This window comes from Muntiacus reevesi, chromosome 3, assembly GCF_963930625.1.
Source record: "Muntiacus reevesi chromosome 3, mMunRee1.1, whole genome shotgun sequence".
Lineage (NCBI taxonomy): Eukaryota > Metazoa > Chordata > Mammalia > Artiodactyla > Cervidae > Muntiacus > Muntiacus reevesi.
The window spans coordinates 11,666,266-11,686,362 of NC_089251.1; the positions used below are offsets into that span (position 1 = coordinate 11,666,266).

Below are 20,097 nucleotides of genomic sequence, written 5' to 3' on the forward strand. Positions count from 1 at the left end.
CTGTCCTTGTACTTAGTCAGTATGGCTAAGGAAAGTGAACTGGGGCAGAGGAGAAACATTCTTTACGTCAAAGGATAAGCAGTTTCTCTAGATCGACGTTGTCAAAACTGAAAGTGGGGACAGGTATCATGTAATCTAACCTCTTGTTTTCTATATTGAGACCCAGGAGTGGAAATGACTTGCTCAGATCAAAAAGAGATTTAGTGGATACTCCATGAAAGTGTGTGAAAGCCAGACTTTCCAGTAGGACTTTCCAGGGCCCAAATGGGAATGTAAACCTTTCCCTTTAACACTCGTTAATTCATTGTCTAGAATTTCTTATGGATTAAAGATGCTACACTACCTTACTTAAATGTAACTTATCCTCAGGAAATGATCAGCTGTGTTTGTTTTTAAAATCATTTTCTGTTAATTGGTATTTTGTTTTAGATATTTGATCATCTAACAGCATGGCAAATTCTACATAATTTGGCCATGCCAACAGGGACAATATGTCACCTAGTTCAGAATCCTGAGCCTGGTGTATTGGCACAGTATAGACACTCAAAACATTTGTAGTTAACTTTTGTGTTGTGGAGGTGCCTATTATAGTCTGACAGACCTGGAAATGTCTCTTACTACAGAGTCCTGTCTGTCACTTACAAGCTGTGTGGCCTTGGGCAAGTCATTTCACCTCTGAAACTTTTCTTGTCTGTGAAGTGTGGTGTTGAATACATATGTGTACATACACACACATACACACTCCTGCCTCTAAAACAGTGTTTTGCAAGATCCTAAACACCCAGGGGCTTCCCTGGTGGCTCAGTGGTTAAGAATCTACCTGCCACTGCCTTCAATGCAGGAGACGTGGGTTCGATCCCTGGGTCAGGAAGATCCCCTGGAGAAGGGCATGGCAACCCACTCCAGCATTCTTGCCTAGGAAATTCCATGGACAGAGGAGCCTGGTGGGCTACAGTCCTTGGGATTGCGAAGAATCAGTCACGATTTAGCGACTGAACAACAACAAACCCCCAGGTGGCGCTAGTGGTAAAGAACCCACCTGCCAGTGCAGGAGCTGTAAGAGAGGAGGGTTTGATCCCTGGGTCAGAAGATCCCCGGGTGTAGGAAATGCCAACCCACTGCAGCATTCTTGCCTGAAATATCCCATGGACAGAGGATCCTGGTGGGCTATAATCATAGGGTCACAAAGAGTTGGACACAACTGAAGTACTAAAGTGACTTAACACATAAACCCCTGGCAAGGTGCCTGGCACATACGCTGTTGAGATTCCTTTTTTTCCTTAATGAGGGTCTCTTTACTTTTATTCCATGTTAAATTGCAGGATTCTCTTAGGAATCAGTTGGACTGGTATCTAAGATTGTGACAATCTGGGTATTATCCCTAAGAAATACCTCAAATTAAAAAAAAAAAAAAGTGTCTCTGATTTTTCAAATGCTATCCTTGATTGCTCTTCATTCGTGTCCTACCTCCACTCCCTCTCCTTTCTCTGCCTTTGCCTCAAAGGAAACTGTGCAGCCAAAAAGAAAGCTCCAAAATCAGACTGACCTCGTGCACCTTTAATTGAGGACAGAATTTGCTAAAAGTGCGTCCAAAAACCCACCAGTGGTTTACTTTACAATTTGTGTCCTGGCTAGACTAGCTGTTGGCTGTGTAATTTGTCTAGTTTTGTCTGGAGTCTTAGACTATTCAGCTGCTTTAGGGCAAAATCTTTTGGGGTGTCATTAAGTGGGATTGATAATTGGCTTCTGATGAATATTCATTGTGACTAATGACTTTGGGCAAATTTTACACATACTATCTTTCTATTCTCCCACTGAGTGAGATTTTGATAGGATCATTTTCCTCAACTTGCACTTCAATTAAATATTCACAATACCCCTTTGTTGACGACAATCCAAATTATATACTTTCATTACTTTTAAATTTTGTATTCTGTAAGGAATGAGCATAGTCCTTTAGGACTCTTTTTTTTTTTTTAAGAGAGTTGGTTTTAGAGGTTTGGTTTTTTTTAAGTGGCTAATGATAAGGTATGGAATATATATTATTTCTGATTAAGCAAAGATGTGTCATAACGCTTTTCTGTGGTCCACTTAGCCATTATTTCTAAGAAATGATACACATTGTGTGTGTCATTTAGTATTTTGGAAAAGAGCCAAACAACTCTTTTTGTTTGTTTGTTTGTTTTTTAACCAAATGGGTAAGAGCATTTTATTATAGCTGCAGAGATTTGGCACTGAGAAAATCTCCCAATGAAAGTGATGATCACACATCTTAAAAGTTTGATTTTTAAGAGGGATAAGTAATTTTAAAACCTTGTCATTTAGCTTGTTAGGTTTTTTTGTTTTTTTTTTTTTTAGGCTAAGGAGACATGAAAAGGACATTGTCTGAAGATAAGATCCGTGCCACTGTGTTGCTTGAAATAGGATTTAGACTCAAACCAATTTAAGCTAAAAAGAGGCCGGTATTCAAGTTCTGTCTGAACCAGGAACATTCTATTAAAAGACTTTTTCAAAGCGAATTACCGGTGAATACACGTGATGATGATACCTTATATCTCTAGGTGGCACTATGCAGATTTTTAAGTGCTTTTATTTATTTGGTGTGTTGTAGGGTTACAGAGTAGGCTATTATTAAATAAATGGATGGATGAATCCATTGACTTGATTTTCCAAAAGTAGTGTATTTGTATGTCTAAGCTTACTGTTATTGTTTTGGAATTTGAGTCTTATACCCTATTCTCCGAGACTCCTGAAAATGGTGGTCCAGAAGCATGAAAAACCAAGCCACTAGCTGTCTTTATGAGTATATTCTAAGTGGGAATTGTTTTTTATTTATTCACGAAATATTGCATTACCTAGCACATAAACGTGTATATATGTGTTTATATTTACTATGCCACTGAGCAAAAGAGAGACAGGGTCTTTCTGCCCTTTACAGTGAGAGGACAGACTCACACAGTTTTAATCCCATCAGTGAAGGAGACAGATGCCCAGTGGAGCCATGAAAAGCTTTGCAGAAGAAGATAGTGAACAGACTCTAGGGGCATGGATCTGGGCCTGTGGGAATACAGAGGGCAGGAAAAGGAGTACATATATAATCCTAAATCTGCAAACAGTTTATTCCAAGGATAAATCTGGAGAAGATAGTAGGGACTGTGGCTGGAGATGTGTCTCTATAGGTAGATGGGAAGCTGAAGACACGAAGACATGCCTATTCCAGGTATGCCCCCAAGCACATTCAAGGGAGGATGTTACATGACTGGACCTGCACTTTAGAATGAGTACTTTGGCACTTGGTTAAATGATGGAGAAGAAGAGAGCTGGGACTAAAGGCTGTTGTAAACCCTCCAGCCTGACTTCAGGGTGGAGTTGGAGTAAAGTTGGTTCATCTTCCACTCACTCAACACCAGCAAAGATTTTTTATCTCTTCTAAGCCCGAAGATATTAGTTATGTATAATAAGACAGCCTTTCTTATGTGGAAACCTACCAAGTTGAGAAAAGATGAATGAAACCTACAAGCCTTGTCAGAGTCACTGGGACTTGCTTTTGAGAGCTTGTTGGGTGAGCTCCTGTTCATGGCATGTACCTGATTTAAAGAACAGGGTCTGGAGGGAAAAGGAGGGGAAAAGGTAGCAGCCTTGGGTTTAATACACAGCACTCACAACTGTGAACCATCAGCAGAATATCCAATTTAAAGCTGTTCATGTTACACTAACCTCTGGGATTCTTTTAACTGGGCCTTGCCGCGTCACTCTTTTGCCACGTAAATGTCCTTCTGTCAGCAAAGGCTGGTTAACAGCTTCCAAAAGAAGCAAAGTCCTCATGGGAACAGGCTTCCCAGAAACCAAAGAAACATTAAAGAAAAAAGACAGAAAGAAACATGTGTTGTTGGCTTTTGTCGCTTCATAGCCCTATCTCCAAAGGTGTTGGTTTTTTCCTTCACTGTATTGAATTTTGTAGCAGTTATATTCCCTTGTATCTTTGTTTCCTAATTTTTCTGTTATATCAAATACTGATTGTATCATATATATAGCTCTTAAGAAAAAAAAGAAATATGAAATAGAAGCAAGCCAAAAAAGGAGGGAGTGGAAGGATGTTAGTACACAGTGTTGGAGCCATTGATTAACTCTGTGGAAAAAATAAATTCTCACCTTAGCCCTTAAACCTAAATTAATTCCAGATGGATTAAAAAGTTAAATGCTGAGGAAGAATTTGGAGAACTTAGTATAAAAACAGTGGAAACCATCATGAAGGGAAATATTTGCCCATGTAATTATTTAAGCTTTCTCTTTATCCAAAAATTCAAAGAAAATTAAATAAGGATAAATTATTTTCAAAAACCCTTAGAAAAGATTACTGTCCTTTGCATATCCAGAGTTTACTTCTAAATCAATTAAAATATACTAAATTCTCTTCAGGAAAAGTGAACTAAGAATATGAACAGATCATTTACTTAAGAAATATAGTTAAAAAAAAAGAAATATAGTTTAGAACATATAATAAGATGTTCAACTTCAGTCATGATCAGAGAAATAAAAATAAAATGAAGATAGGTACAATGAGGTACAGGGAGGCCAGCAGTTCAGTACTTGGCTGGGGGAGTATAAAGAGCCTCAATCCTTCATCTATTTATTATGTGAATACAGTTATTATATTTATATTGCTATATTTGTTAAGTGCCTTAAAATATTTATAACCTTTGTCTTTAATTTCTTCATGTAGGAACCATATATAGAAGTTATTGAGTTGATCCAAGTATATAACTTAATGATGGAAGAGTGGTTAAATATAAGAAATTCATTGGGTAACATTAAAAGATATTTTCTAAGAATACTTAAAGATATGGGAAAATGCCAGCAAATAATATTAACTTAAAGGGAAAGTTAACACTGTATTTACAGTAATCCTGATTTTATTAGAAAAGTCCATATATAGGTAATGGGTTTCCCAGGTGGTGCAGTAGTGAAGAATCTGCCTGCCAATGCACAAGAGGCAGGTTCGATCCCTGGGTCAGGAAGATTCCCTGGAATAGGAAATAACAGCCCACTGCAGTATTCTTACCTGAAAAATTCCATAGACAGAAAAGCCTGGCAGGCTACAGTCCATGGGGTCTCAAACAGTCGAACATGACTGAGCATACACATACACATATATGGATAATATACCAAAATGTTAAGTTATCTTCAGATGGTGAAGACTTTAATCTTTTTCTCCAGTTTCTAAATTTTCTACTGTCATTGTATATTAGCTTCATAATCATGAAAAAATATATATTTTTAAGAAAATGAAGCTCTTATTAAATAGTTTGAATTAGGGTTATTGAGTTATTTTAAATATGTTGATAAGTATGTATTTAATTTTATTGTTGAACTCAAATGAGTGTCTCCCAACTTTGAACTTTGACTGTTTAGCTCTGAATCTCTAATCTCTGTTGCAGTTGACTGCCTGCATCCACGGGTCTGCTGCGATGCTCTATCCCATGTTCTGGCAGCATGTGTACATCCCTGTCCTGCCTCCACATCTGCTGGACTACTGCTGGTAAGGCCGCTGCTCACCCTGTCCTCTGCTGTTCCTTCTCCAGAGAATAACCAGGCATCTTAGGTCAATAACTTGTAATGCGGTTGGTGACTATAAATTAAAAATTCTACCTTCAAAGTGATCTGAATTTTAGATCACCAGATTGCACTGGCCTGTTTGTTTCCAAATAGCTTTCATATTTGTCATGGCATTCTAGAGAGTTCAAGTGGATAGATAATACCTTCCCCATTCCTTGGTACAGGGAAACCAAGGCACCAAATAGTTGTGTGATTTTTTTTTTTTTTCTTTCTTAAGACGAATTGGAAACTGGTGTCAGGAACAATTGAGATCCCCAAGGTCTTCAAGTTTCAACTGTGCCCTGGCACGTCCTGTAAGACTTGCCCTCAGCTGTGGTTTGGGAGTACAAGCCAGGCTTCAAAACACTCTTTTGCGAGGAAGTCTTTTGAGGGGAATTTCACTATTGAGTGAAATGTATTTTAGTTGCAGAAGGGAGGGAGGCTGACTTGGAGTTCTTCCTGGAAAAGACTTAGCTGTGTGTCTTGATGTTTCAGGTAGGAACTCCAAGGGGCTTGTGTGTGCAAGGATTGGTGGGGCTGAGAAAGTCATTGGAGTCCCTCTGCCTCTCTAATGGTACAGCTTTCACTTTCCATTACTCGGAGTCTAAAACCAGCAGCTCAGAGTCCCAAAATTGAAGACGAAAATGTTCCGTCAATAATAGCAGTGATAACAATGGTTTCCACAGTTGAATCTCTACTGTGCCTCCCTCCTGTCCCCTCACCACTTACTGGACCATCTCTTTACATCTGTGATCTCATTTTATTCTTCCAGCAACTCTGTAAGACAAGTATTATTAGCTCCATTTCACAGGTCAGTAAACCAGGGCCTCAAAAGGTTTAGTAACTTTCCCTAAAATAGATGTTGTTGTTGTTCAGTCACTAAATTGTGTCTAGCTCTCTGTAACCCCACAGACTTCAGCACACCAGGCTCCCTGTCCTTCTCTGTCTCCTGGAGTTTGCTCCGATTCATGTTCATAGAGTCAGTAATGCTATCTAACCATCTCATCCTCTGCTGCCCCCTTCTCCTTTTGCTCTTGGTCTTACCCAGGGTCTTTACTGATGAGTTGGCCGTTTGCATCAGGTGGCCAAAGTACTGGAACTTCAGCATCAGTCCTTCTAATGAATATTCAGGGTTGATTTCTTTTATGATTGGTTGGTAATCTCATGAGTCTTCTCCAGCACCACAATTCAAAAGCATCAGTTCTTCAGCACTCAACTTCTTTATGGTTCAACTCTCACATCTATACATTACTACTGGAAAAACCATAGCTTTGACTGTAGGAACCTTTGTCAACAGAGTGATGTCTCTGCTTTTTAATACTGTCTAGATTTGTCATAGCTTTCCTTCCAAGGAGCAAGCATCTTTTAATTTTATAGCTACAGTCCCCACTATTCCATTTTTATAAAAACAAACAAAAATTATGTGTATGTGTGTGTGTATATATATATACATATATATATAAAACACAAAAATTAGATACATACACATAAACAAACATATAGAGAGGCAGAAATGTGGAAGGAAAGACACTAAAATATTAACAGTGATTTGTGTTGTGGGGGAGAGAGAAGAATTCTGCATGATCTTTATTTTATTTTCCATACTTTCAAATATTTCTAACAATGAAAAAGTATAGTTCTATAATTGAAAAGTTCCATTAAAAAAAAAAATCCATGTTTATTCTGGCCAGTTGTTACTTCCAGTCACCATCTCAGGTCCCAGCCCTCCTTTCTTGATTGCTTAGAGGATTTATTAGCTGTTTCACTTTTTCCTGTGGAAGCTGACCCACAATCCTCTTTTCTGCTTCCTCTCAATCTCTAACCCTCTCAAGGACTGTTACCAGCCTGACCGAGCGCAGTGGTACAGCAGCTCTAACCGGGAAGGGAAGACTTGGCAAGGACATTTGCCAAGCCCTTGTCACCCAAAACTTTCACTCCAAAAGCTCATAGTTAAAAAAATAAAATCAAAGTATAAATAAAAGCTCATAGTTGAGGCTTGTTAATTTTTAGAGCCTGAGTGAGTTTTGTGATTAGGCTCCATATTGGAAGTTTCTGTTTGTATGACCGCAGTCTTTGTCCTGGTCTTTTGTTTTCATGAGAGAACTTTTTGACATTTGACCATAGGATGATTACAGGCCTGTGGGGATTGGTATCTGTTTATTAACTGGGAGATGTAAGAATGATGAAATAAAAGACCCCAAGAGAAAAAAACAGATCCTCTATTTAAAGGCTTGATTTGATCACTGTCAGCCTGCTACCACTGCTTTGGTCAGAAACGACAAATGTCATGAAATTTGAGTCAATACTAATAACTTTATTCTGCTGTGCTTGGTGACTTTCACCACTGTTGAGTTTAGTCCTTGATGGTAAGAGCCAGCAGGGATAACCAGCATTTTAAGTAAAGTGCCAGGAGCCTGACACATGTAAATTTGAAGGAGGTTTGTTCCTCTGCAGATGATTTAAATGTTAAGTACGTCCCCATGCAGGGGATACACGAAATGGAATCTGAAAACTATTATCTCCTGTAGAAATGAACTCTCAATTTACTCACTGCACAGGAAGGGCAGGTCCTAGTCATTTTCGCTGCCAGCAGGTGCCCTTTCTATGCATAATAGACTTCGCAAGTGTAATTAACACATGAGGACCACTGCTGCCAGTTTTTCTTCAGGTACATGCTGCTAGGAGTTTTCAGGACAACAGTGTAGGCTGTAAGAGCTTTTTACATTACACTTGAAGATGAGGTGTCCATTGACTTCTGGACAAAGACATGCTAAAATAGGGTTGAACCTAGACCCTACTATTGGTTTCATAGATCATAGTCCTTGGACCCAGAAACCCCAAGAGCTGTAACGTGGGCCTTTGGTAACACAGAAGCCAGTATAGCAAAGCTGTGGGATGCAGTGAATACATGGAAAGTATGATGCTGAAACCGAGCAATTATGTGGAAGACTAATTGCACATTCACAAATACAACAACTAATTATCTAAGTTAACTTTAATTAGAGCTATAATCACAGATTTTAATTATCTGAAGAAAATCCATTTAATACAAATAGGCTGCCTTAAATATTTACCAAATTAATTTTGTTCATGTTCCTTCTCATTTTTGGAGAGACTGGTAGAAAAAGTGTCTGAGCTTTATATTCAGAGAGGCCCAAGTTCAAATCTGTTTCATCTCTTAATAGCTATGTAACCATTAAAAGTCTATTTTACCTCTCTGATTTGACATTTTGTTTTCTGTAAAATGGGTTTGATTTACCTACTTTGAAGAATGGCTTTAGAAATTAGAGATACTAATATCAAGTGACATATAGGGGCCATTTAGTAAATGGTGGTTGCTCTTATTATGGTTATTATAAACGTGGGACATGGGTTTTGGTTTCCAGAAGGTTTTATTCACATCAAACGTTTTTCTTGTTTCTGCTGCCTTGTGAGCTCAGGGAAAAACTTTATAATTCATCTTCTCTTTTTACCCATCAGATTGTTTTTATTTTGATTTTTTTTATTTAACTTGGGTTATTGTATGGTTGTTTTCATTTGCAGCTGTGGCATAAGAATGAAAAGAAAAGAAACAAAAGCAGATGGCAGAGAAAACGAAAGGAGTAAGACATTTCCAGCCCTTATGAATATTTAAAAACATGTGCTGCTGGTTCCTTTCTACTTTAGAACTGTGCCATTCTCTTGATTTTGAAAGTGAAAATGAGAATGTTCCCTACCTTGGCTGATGGCAGTCCTGACCTCTGCCAGTATTGGAAGAGCCTTCATATTTTGGGGACAAAGGGATAGACTTGCTGATGAAAATCAGTATTTCCTTTCATCATAATAATCACCATATATGGAGTACGGTGTGAAAGTCATGCTCTTTATAAACATTACTGCAGATCTTGAAAATCAAACTATAAGGTAAATATTGGGGCTTCCCAGGTAGTGCTCGTGGTAAAAAACTTGTCTGCCAATGCAGGAGACATAAGAGATGCGGGTTCGACTCCTGGAGTAGGAAATGGCAACCCATTCCAGTATTATTGCCTGGAGAATCCCATGGACAGAGGAGTCTGCTGGGCCACAGCCCATAGGCTGCAAAGAGTCGGACATGACTGCAGTGACTTAGCATGGCACAGCACAAGGTTAGCTCTGTTGTATAGATTAGGAAACTGAAGCTCAGAGAAGTTTAGCGACTCACTCACCATGACACAACTAAGAAATGGTAGAGCCTGCACTTGGAATCCAAGGCCATTTCACATTAAAGCTTTACTTACTAAAATCCTTTAAAGAATTAGAGAATAAGCTGTACCTATCACCAAGATTTTGTGAAAAAAATTCTTTACATAGACTTTTTGATGACTGGCTAATAATTGTGGACTAATGTTATCATTCATTATTATTCATTCATTCAGCAAATATTTATAGAGCACTTATTCTGTACCAGGCACTATGCTAATTAAATGTTGCTAATAAAAGGTCCCAATAGAAGCCATATGGTATTTCCCATGTAAATTCCCTTTTCCCCCTTAGTCCTTAAGAAATAGTCCTAAATAAGGACCAAATCAGTTCTCAAATTGAATTGTACATTTTGGTTATTCTGGACACCTGTTAATGTATTTACAAATATGTGATAAAATATTTCCAAAGCAGATCAGGACAAGTTCATATTCCCCCCAAAGGTCAGCCAGACCAAGATCCAAGTTAGTAGCTAACTCCTGATTTTCTTTGAGGGCATGATTGAACTAAAAAGTTAAATGTGCACAGTTACGGTTTGGATTTTGTATCCGACTTTGTGAAATTCATCGTATTTTCTGGCATTTCTAGATGCCTCTGGAATTCATTCTTCCACTCAGAGTGGGCATGCTTAGATTCTCTGTGAGACATGCTAGTTCTAGGCTCTTTATCTGTACTATATGTGGGGTTCTTAATAACCCCCCTCCATGCTACATCATGTATTCCATCTAGGATTTTTATCACACAGTCTTAATATGCCTTTTTACAGGGTGCATAGTCCATCTGGATGACAGGGTAACAGTCCAGACACAGCTGTGAAACAACAACTGGATGACTAGAGCTGGGTCCACTCTAATCTCTCTTCACTGGTACCATGAAATTTTGTATGGGGAATAAATTGATGCTAAAGTGAAATCATTGATACTCTTGGTGTCAGTGATAGAAATCAACAAAGTGTGGTATAGTAGAAACAGAAAACTCCAGCTTTGGTTCTGGTTTCCCCATTTACTGTTTTGAGGGTGCTGAACACCTCTAAGCCTGTTTTCTGTTAAATGTGAATCATAATTAGTGGTAAAGAACCCACCTGCCAATGCAGGAGATATGAGACGCAAGTTTGAATCCCTGGATCGGAAAGATCCTCTGGAGGAGGAAATGGCTACCCACTCCAGTATTCTTGCCTGGAGAATCCCATGACAGAGGAGCCTGGAAGGCTACAGTCCATGGGGTCACAAAGAGTCAGACACAACTGAAGTGACAGCACCCACACACTGATAAACAGCCGGTGACCATAAAGAGTAGGTACTATGTTTATTACTATATATATATGTGTGTGTGTGTGTGTGTGTGTATATGTGTGTGTGTGTTTATGTTGTTCAGTTGCCAAGTCATGTCCAACTCTGCAACTCCAGACTGCAGCACGCCAGACCTCCCTGTCCCTATCTCTTGGAATTTGTCCAAGTTCATGTCCACTGAATCGGTGATGTTGTCCAACCATCTCATCCTCTGCCACCCTCTTCTCCTTTTGCCTTTGATCTTTCCCAGCATCAGGGTCTTTTCCAATGAGTCTGCTTTTCGCATCAGGTGGTCAAAGTATTGGAGCTTCAGCTTCAGCATCAGTCCTTCCAATGAGTGTTCAGGATTGATTTCTGTTAAGATTGATATGTATTTATAGTCAATATATATTAATATGTACATGTGCATACACACATATACATATATATGATTCAACGATCCAGTGCACGTTCGCAAATCCAGATAAGATGAAAGTGGATTAGGTAGACAAGTGTCACTAAAATTCTTTACTATATAATCAATTAAAATTGGATTCTAACACCTAAGCAAAAACTGTGTCTTTTCAATTTTGCAGGAAGTATTTATGAGTGCCTTTTATGTCTCTAGCACTGGCCTAGAAAGACAGGGTCTTATAGGTGGTTCAGGACTTGAGGAAATACTACTTCACAAAAGAACTCAGGTGTCCAGGCAAAAGCTGGGACAGTTTTTTTTGTTTGTTTATTTTTTTTAAGCTAAGAAGTATCAAGGGGCCATGATAGGTCCATTGCTCAGAGTGAGCAACCACTGCAGCAAGAACTTGTCTGGAAAGATAAGAGGGGATAAGGACCAGGGTTTCAGTTTCAGACAAAACAAGGAGGGAAGTTGGGTCTGTCCTGGACCTGATGGTTAGAAAGTTCACAAACAATGTGTGCTGGTTGAACAAAGCAAAATTATAGATTCCTGGGTAAATCCCTTATTAAAATTTGGCTGAACTTGACCTTGAGGTTTGAGCAGAGAGGCTGAGTAGTGGAAAATAATTCACGCTTGGAAGTCAAACCTCTGGTTCCAAATCCTGGCTGTGGTCCTACTGAATATATGTCTTTAGGTGAATCACATAGTCTCTGTGAACGTCTCTTTTATCATCCACTGGAATATATGAAAAATACAGTTCTCCATAAAGAGCCTAGCATTAAGTAGGTACCTAAACAGAAATTGTTAAATGATGACAGTCACTGAGGCCTGTATTGAGATGCACCCTCATTTCCTTCAGCAGCACCCAAAACTGAAAGTGCCAGGAGCCTTTGGAGGAAGCTTTGGACAATTTCTGAGTAAACTGTCTTCCTGGTGGAAAAATGAGAGAGAGGAAAGATGGCTCTTTGCATATTGATGCCATGGATTTGTAAGAATCTATACGTATACTCTCTTAAGTTCTATAGCAAAACTGCCTTTTCAGGTTCTCCATTTGATTTTTAAAAATTGAAGCATAATTCATATACCATAAAATTAATCATTTTAAAAGTGTACAGTTCAGTGGTTTTTCATGTATTCACAAGGTTGTGTAGCCATCACCACTGTTTCATTCCAGATCCATTAGGTTTTTAATACATTTTTTATTGTTGTTAGTAAGACTGTATGAATCACAATAAACTGTGGAAAATTTTGAAAGAGGTGGGAATACCAGACCACCTGACCTGCCTCTTGAGAAACCTGTATGCAGGCCAGGAAGCAACAGTTAGAACTGGACATGGAACAACAGACTGGTTCCAAATAGGAAAAGGAGTAAGTCAAGGCTGTATGTTGTCACCCTGCTTATTTAACTTCTGTGCAGAGTACATCATGAGAAACGCTGGGCTGAATGAAGCACAAGCTGGAATCAAGGTTGCCAGAGAAATATCAATAGCCTCAGATATGCAGATGATACCACCCTTAAGGCAGAAAGTGAAGAAGAACTAAACAGCCTCTTGATGAAAGTGAAAGAGGAGAGTGAAAAACTTGGCTTAAAGCTCAACATTCAGAAAACTAAGATCATGGCATCTGGTCCCATCACTTCATGGGAAATAGATGTGGAAGCACTGTCAGACTTTATTTTTGGGGGCTCCAAAATCATTGCAGATGGTGATTGCAGCCATGAAATTAAGACACTTACTCCTTGGAAGAAAAGTTATGACCAACCTAGATAGCATATTAAAAAGCAGAGACGTTACTTTGCCAACAAAGGTCCGTCTGGTCAAGGCTATGGTTTTTCCAGTGGTCATGTATGGATGTGAGAGTTGAACTATAAAGAAAGCCAAGTGCCGAAGAATTGGTGCTTTTGAACTGTGGTGTTGGAGGAGACTCTTGAGAGTCCCTTGGACTGCAAGGAGAGCCAACCAGTCCATCCTAAAGGAGATCAGTCCTGAATATTCTTTGGAAGGACTGATGCTGAAGCTGAAGCTCCAATACTTTGGCCACCTGATTCGAAGAACTGACTCATTTGAAAAGACCCTGATGTTGGGAAAGACTGAAGGTGGGAGGAGAAGGGGACAACAGAGGATGAGATGGTTGGATGGCATGGTTGATGAGATGGTTGATGCGATGGTCATGAGTTTGAGCAGACTCTGGGAGTTGGTGATGGACAGGGAAGACTGGTGTGCTGCAGTCCATGGGGTCGCAAAGAGTTGGACATGACTGAGCAACTGAACTGACTGAAAGTGACCTTCTCTTTGGGACACACTCATGATTGCAGCCCACTGCCCCATGGCCCTCCACCTCCTTTGCTGCTGCATCTACATCTGAGTATCTGGACCAACCCTGCTAGTCCCACTTCCCAGTCCTCTTTCTTCTGCCTGATGTGGTGAGGGGCAACAGCCTGCTTCCTTTGCCCCAATTTCTGCCTGATCTGCATGGGACACAGCTGGCTCTGACCTGTGCTTATCTTGGCCTTGTTTTCCATTTCTTATGACACATCTGATAGGTAATTCTTCACCCCTCTCTGACCTGGAGACTATCTTGAATCCAACACTTAGAAAACTCTGAAACTTCTAAGACAGTGCAGTGGCCTCTACAGCAAAGACATTCTACATATGTTCATGGTCACCAGTAGAGCAGGAGCCACAGGCCATGTAACGTCATCCTTAGAGAAGCTTCAATTCTGAAGGAGGTTCCCTCATGGTGGGGATTCAGGGATGTGTTCCTGTGTCTTTCACAAGGAGAAGACATAAAGCAGCAGTTCAGTGCTCAGCTCAGAGTAACCTCACAACAAATGTGGGCTTGTCTTCCATGGGAATATTTGAAAGACTGAGAGGCTATGCTGAGAAGGTAATTGGGCGCTATGCATCTTGACATGTGACGTATCTTAGTCCTAGAAAAACAAAGACAGAGTTTCTTTCCCTCATTACCTCTTTCATTTTCAACTTTTACACTATTTTGGGGGGTTAATTTCTCTTGGTTTATTTATCGAAAACCTCTTTTTCTCTTCTCATTTCTTCTGTGCATCATTCGTTCCTGCATTTCTATGAGGGTTTCACGGGTCCCTGGTGGCTCAAACCGGAGACTTCTTTTGTGACCTGGCTCTGGCTCTTATGGTTCTCATTGAACTCTCTGGAGGCAATAGAGAGCCCCGTCTCCTGACCTTTCCTCTGTGATTAACTTCTCCTGCCGGAGTAGTCTTAGCCATGGAGCCCTTCCTGATTTCCCTAGTCTGTCTCCTTCCGGTAGACTGAGGAGGCATAAAAGGGCAAACTACTCTAGGCTTTGATGTTGACCTTTCTGGGTTTCCATCCAGTCGTTATCTTTGTAACTCTTGTGTTTGTTTCGGTTGGGTTTGGTGACTTGCAGCTGTTTCAGAAGCCCCAAGCTTACCCAGGAAGCCACAGGGCCGCTCTCAGGAGGACATTGTCCTCCCTCCCCCCCATCACGGTCAGCTCAGATACACACACGTCTCACATTAGCAGACCATCCCCAGCGCCCAGCACTGTGCACCCAGCTCCCCCACTGCTGTGAACCCCATGCTCTGGCCACTGAAACTGCAGATGGCAGCTCGGCAATCTGTACTGCCTCCTAATCTAAGAGTGCTCCTATCCTCACATGGACCTTCATTCTGTGCTACTGCTCATAAATCAGGGAGGGCCTGTTGGAAGCCGGGCAAGGAGTTAAATACTTTTTTCTCTAAGAAAATCTCGATTAACTAATGGCATTTTGCACCCCTTCCACCTTTCAAGTCATATTTTCTGCCTCTCACCAGCTGTGACCTTTGTCAAGTCACTTAACCTCTTGGAGCCACAGGCTCCTCTGTGAATTATGGCGATCAGACTTTCAAGATTGTTGTGGGGAGGAGATGAGGTCATCTTAGGTCTACCCCTGAGGCACCTTGTACCTCTCCTTAGAGCAGCCTACACACCTACAAGAATATGCTTATTTGCTGTCTGCTGTTGACTGTAAGCTCTAAATAGGTAGGGTTCAGAACTCTTTTTTTCTCTTCTCTATCCCCTGTCCAGTGTGGTGCCTGACACAAGTAATATTGACTAACCAGGATTTGGAAAACACTGAACACTTAGTAAATGCACCATAAGATGTTAGTTTTCTCTCTTACCCCTCCTCAGTTGCCTTTTTAAAGTTGAAGCTCCGTAGGTGACTAGTTTATTTTTCTCTATGGACACTGCAAATCATGTGACAATCCTGTTTCCCTCTTTGGGTTGGCAGTTGGAGGACTCAGAGCCAAATTTGTGACCATCCCAGCAGGTATGCAAAACCTTACAGCCCACAGTGAAGTACTCACCTCACCCCAGCTTATGTTTTTTTCCCTTTGCCTCTATTTTTTTTTTTCCTATTTTGCTGCTATACTAAATGTATTCCTATAAATTACCTGAAATTCCGTTTAGAACAAGAAAGCATATCAGTTCATTTAAGCTATTTGGCAAATGTATTTTTATCCTGGCTACAAAGTGTCCACTTGCTATTTTATTTTTCAGCTATAACTGTCAAATGCCCATTTTTTTCTTAAGTGTAACATAATGGTATAAAAAAAAGTAAATCATAAGAAACTTTAAAGTAGGAGGATTTGGGCTGGAATCACCATTAACTGTGACCACGGGCAAGTTTCTGAGGATCCTTTTTTTTTTTCCCCTTTTTTAATCTATAAAATGGATGGTATAAATTGGATTATTTGAGGATTAAATGAGATAAGGACCCCCGCACAACCCTTGGTATTTGGTGAGCACCAGCACACCCCTGCCTCTTTATTCCTCCTGCTCTTCTCATGGCCCCACCGTGGACTCTGGGGATGGGAAACAGAATTTGGTTCTCCATGACTGACAGTCTGGAATAACCATATGAATTAGCACGTGCTTTATGCCAAATAGGCGACCCAGACAAAATCCTCTGAATAGGGAGGTGTTAGCAACCTTAGGGTGATCTGAGAAGGGATGTTTGGCAGACCGCAGGGCTCAGTGGGACTTGGAGGACACAGGGCGGGGCCCACAGAGACACTTGTGGCTCAGCCCAGAGGTAGGTTAGGGTTCCTGTGGTGAGGGGGCTGGCCAGGGTCTTGAACAGAATGTGGAGGGGCCCAAGACTTTGCACAGCTGCTGGCAGGCCCCCAGGGAACAGGTTAGGAAAAAACCTCCGAACCTCCTTCTGCTCTTCTTCCACAGCCAAGCACATGCTGAGCTCCTAGGGTAACAGTGAGCTTGCTCTGACTCAGTATGACAGGTTTGGATTCTAGTCTCAGGGCCGCCATTTACTAGCTGTGTGACCTCACTGAATTGTTTAGCTTCCCAGCCTTTGTTTCTTCATCTGTATAGTTGGTGGCGATGACAGTACCTACCCTGTACCGTGGTCCCGAGGATCCAATGAGAAAATGCCTGTCATGCCCTTAGCCTAGTGCTGACTGAGGCAAGTGCACCACAAACACCAGGTGCTCTTCTTGGCTCCCTCTGCAACTCTGGCCATTGGGTTAGCCTGTGGCCCATCTCTGGTCACTCTTAGGAAGACGAAAGCTAGAATTCTTTGTGTTCTCCAGTAAGGTGTGTTGTATGGTTTTTGTTCGCTTTCCTTTCCCCATTCTGTTGTCTTTTAACCTCTCCAACAATGCTGGGCCTCGTTATTTCAGAGCAGAATTTTAAACTGTAAGACAAACTGTGTTTACACTTTGGTTTCTTTTCAGGTGGGAGGGAGGAAGGAAGGAAGAAAAGCTCAAATGTATAAGACCAGAGTTTTCCTTTCTTTAAAGACAGTGAACTGAGGAAAGACTGGTGGGATCCCTTTGCAGATTTGGGTATTTGTCTGAAAGGTGGTATGCCTCTCAGAGGCAAGGTGGGGGATGTGATGTGTACACTGTAGAGCTCACTGTGCGTTAATATGCAAAAAGAAAGAGTGGGTCTTCCAAACTCCTGGGAGCTCTAAGCTATATCCGTACTGAGGTCAAAGAGGTGTTGTTCATGTGGGGGTGGAGGCCCTCCTACCTCCCTCCACGTATCTCTCCTCCCCTCCCTCTTTGTCTCAGGAAGCTGCATTTTATGTATTTGGGCAGCCAGTGTTCCTTTATTTCACCTGACTCTTTTCCAATTAGTAGCCACTGTCCTCAGGGAACATAATTAAGAGGGCCCTGGTTATCTGGGGGAAAGGAATTAGCAAATTGAGAAAGTGCAGTAATGATGAACGGGGACTACAGGATCATTAATAAATATGCAGTATCCATGTCCATGCCTGTCCATTGCCGGGAAGGAGCTCATGCTGCAGGATCTACCTCTATGCACAGCGCTCTGCATCGCAGGCCTGGAGTCAGTGAGAGGATTGGGTGAACAGGCCCCTCGGTTTCCAGCACTTCTCTTCTTTTGGCTTTGGTACTGAGTATGTACTGTGAGACAGTTTAGGCTTTCAGTCCAACAGCCCTGACTTTGAATTTCAGCTTCACTGCTTACTAGCTCTGTGACCCTGGGGGCAAGTTACTTCACCTTTCCGAACCTGTTTCTCCTTCTGAAAATGTGGATAGTAGTGATACCTTGCAGAGTTGCCTTGAGAATTGTGTAGAAGTGATGCATAAAAGCAGCTGATTTATAGTAACTCGATTGATATTAGTTCCTTTTCCTGTTAAGAGGATTCAAAGTAAACACCTTTCAGGTCATTATGTTGTCCCTGCCTTTGACACTAGCAATATAACTCCTCTGCTTTGCAGGGGAGAAGGAAGAAAGAATAGCTTTTACTCTTCCAAGGTGACACTGATGAAGTCAGGCAATGCCATAATTCCCAGAGAACAAAGGCCTAGGGCAGATACACCCTGTCCCAAAACTCAGAGGTGTACAGTGGCATCCCCCAGTGGCATGCCCCCAGATGGATGGCATCCCCCATCCATTAGACAGTTGTGATACAGTTGTGATAGCCCATCTATGCCTGAACTTGGTTATAGCTGTTAATATTGTTGTTATTGTTGACACACTAAGTCATGTCTGACTCTTTGCGACCCTATAGACTATAGCCCACCAGGTCCTCTGTCTGTGGGTTTCCCAGGCAAGAACAATGGGGTGGGTTACCATTTCCTTCTCCAGGGGATCCTCCCTACCCAGGGATCAAACCTGCATCTCCTGCATTGACAAGCAGTTTCTTTACCACTGAGCCACCAGGGAAACCCAGCTCTTAATATTATCACCCCTTTAATTATGTGCATTGTTGGTTCTGCATGTGTGGTGTCAAATTTCCATTTAAAATGTCTTCCAAATCTCAGTCAGATTCAACATGGAAATGTAAAGTCAGTGTGAATACTGAAAGGCACCACAGCATAGAAGCATAGTGTTCGTTTGCTATTGGTGAAGCAGCTATTTACATTGATATTTTCTTGATAATCAACAAGCAAGTTCTTTCTGGGAGCTAACAAAAGAAGATAGATAGCATCTAGAAAAAGTATTATGTTTTGTTTCTGAGATACCCTTGAAGAAAACATGGGCATTGATGACTCTGAATCAGAAGATGATCCAGATGAGTCAGGTTCTGAATATGAAATTTTTTAGAGCTAGCTTAACCAAATTTTTTGCTCTATTTTCTTTTTAAGAAATAGTAATGAGTGGTTTTAAAAATTTGTCACTGTACGTGATAAGCAAGTAATGAATCATAGATTACTTGGTGGTTTTTGCATTTTTGGTGGTACATAAAATCAAGGTTAAAGGTTGTCCTCCAAAAAAAGTGATAAGCAACCTGACTGAACTTAGTAAGTAGACAAGGGACAAGAGATCGTGTTGGAATCAGAAACTCATGTGTAGAGGTGATACATGTCAAGCACCTCAAGCTCATCACAGAGTCTCAACTGTCCTCACCAGCATTTTGTCAGGTACCCTTCAGAACCAGGGTAGGAACAGGAAACCTTGGGCCCTAAGAGAATGAGTCCACTGGTATCAGCCATGCCCACTCGGGCTGTGACGAGAAACCACTTGGACATGATAACTTACTAAATCTACCATGTGGTGTTCCTGGGCTAGGCGTTTCATGGGTTCTCTCTAATCATTGCAACAATCCTGAAAGATTCCCACTGGGGTTGGTACTGCCCTTTTAAAGACACTTTGCCAAAATATAACAAAAGATGTTAAAAACAGTTCTGCCCTTTGGCTTGGTAATTCCATATTTGAAAATTCATGCACATGGGATTGTTTATTTTCATTATGATGTTATTTATAATGAAAAGATGGAAGTGAGTTAATGTCTAACTCTAGCAATAGAGTTCAGTAAATTAAGGGACATCCATACTTGATGGGATATTATATAGTCTTTAAAACAATCACAAAGGTTATGGTATAATATGGGAAATGTTAATGCAGCCAATGAGAAAGCAATAAAATATATGCACTCTGTAATTTCAAAGATACTTTAAAATGTTAGTGTTAATATTGGAGGAGAATAATGCAAAAATAAAGTAGTTGTAATAACTTGATCATGGGTGAGTGTTTCCATTCTGTTTACAACAACAAGGAAAAAAAAAAGAAGTCAGTAATGGCCATAACTATTGAGGTATTATTGAGAATAAAAGTTGTTTTCAGAATGTAGGTAGAA

General features: G+C 40.7%; 1 protein-coding gene across 8 annotated transcripts in view; it reads left to right on the plus strand.

Annotated features, from left to right (window-relative positions):
• The window catches only part of DENND1A (DENN domain containing 1A), a 522,551-nt gene that overhangs the window by 294,933 nt on the left and 207,521 nt on the right, over positions 1 to 20,097 (plus strand). For all 8 annotated transcript variants that reach the window (XM_065928479.1, XM_065928480.1, XM_065928483.1 and 5 more), the window contains one exon: positions 5,439 to 5,539. In XM_065928479.1, the coding sequence (XP_065784551.1) occupies positions 5,439 to 5,539 (101 nt within the window). The remainder of the gene's footprint in view (positions 1 to 5,438; positions 5,540 to 20,097) is intronic.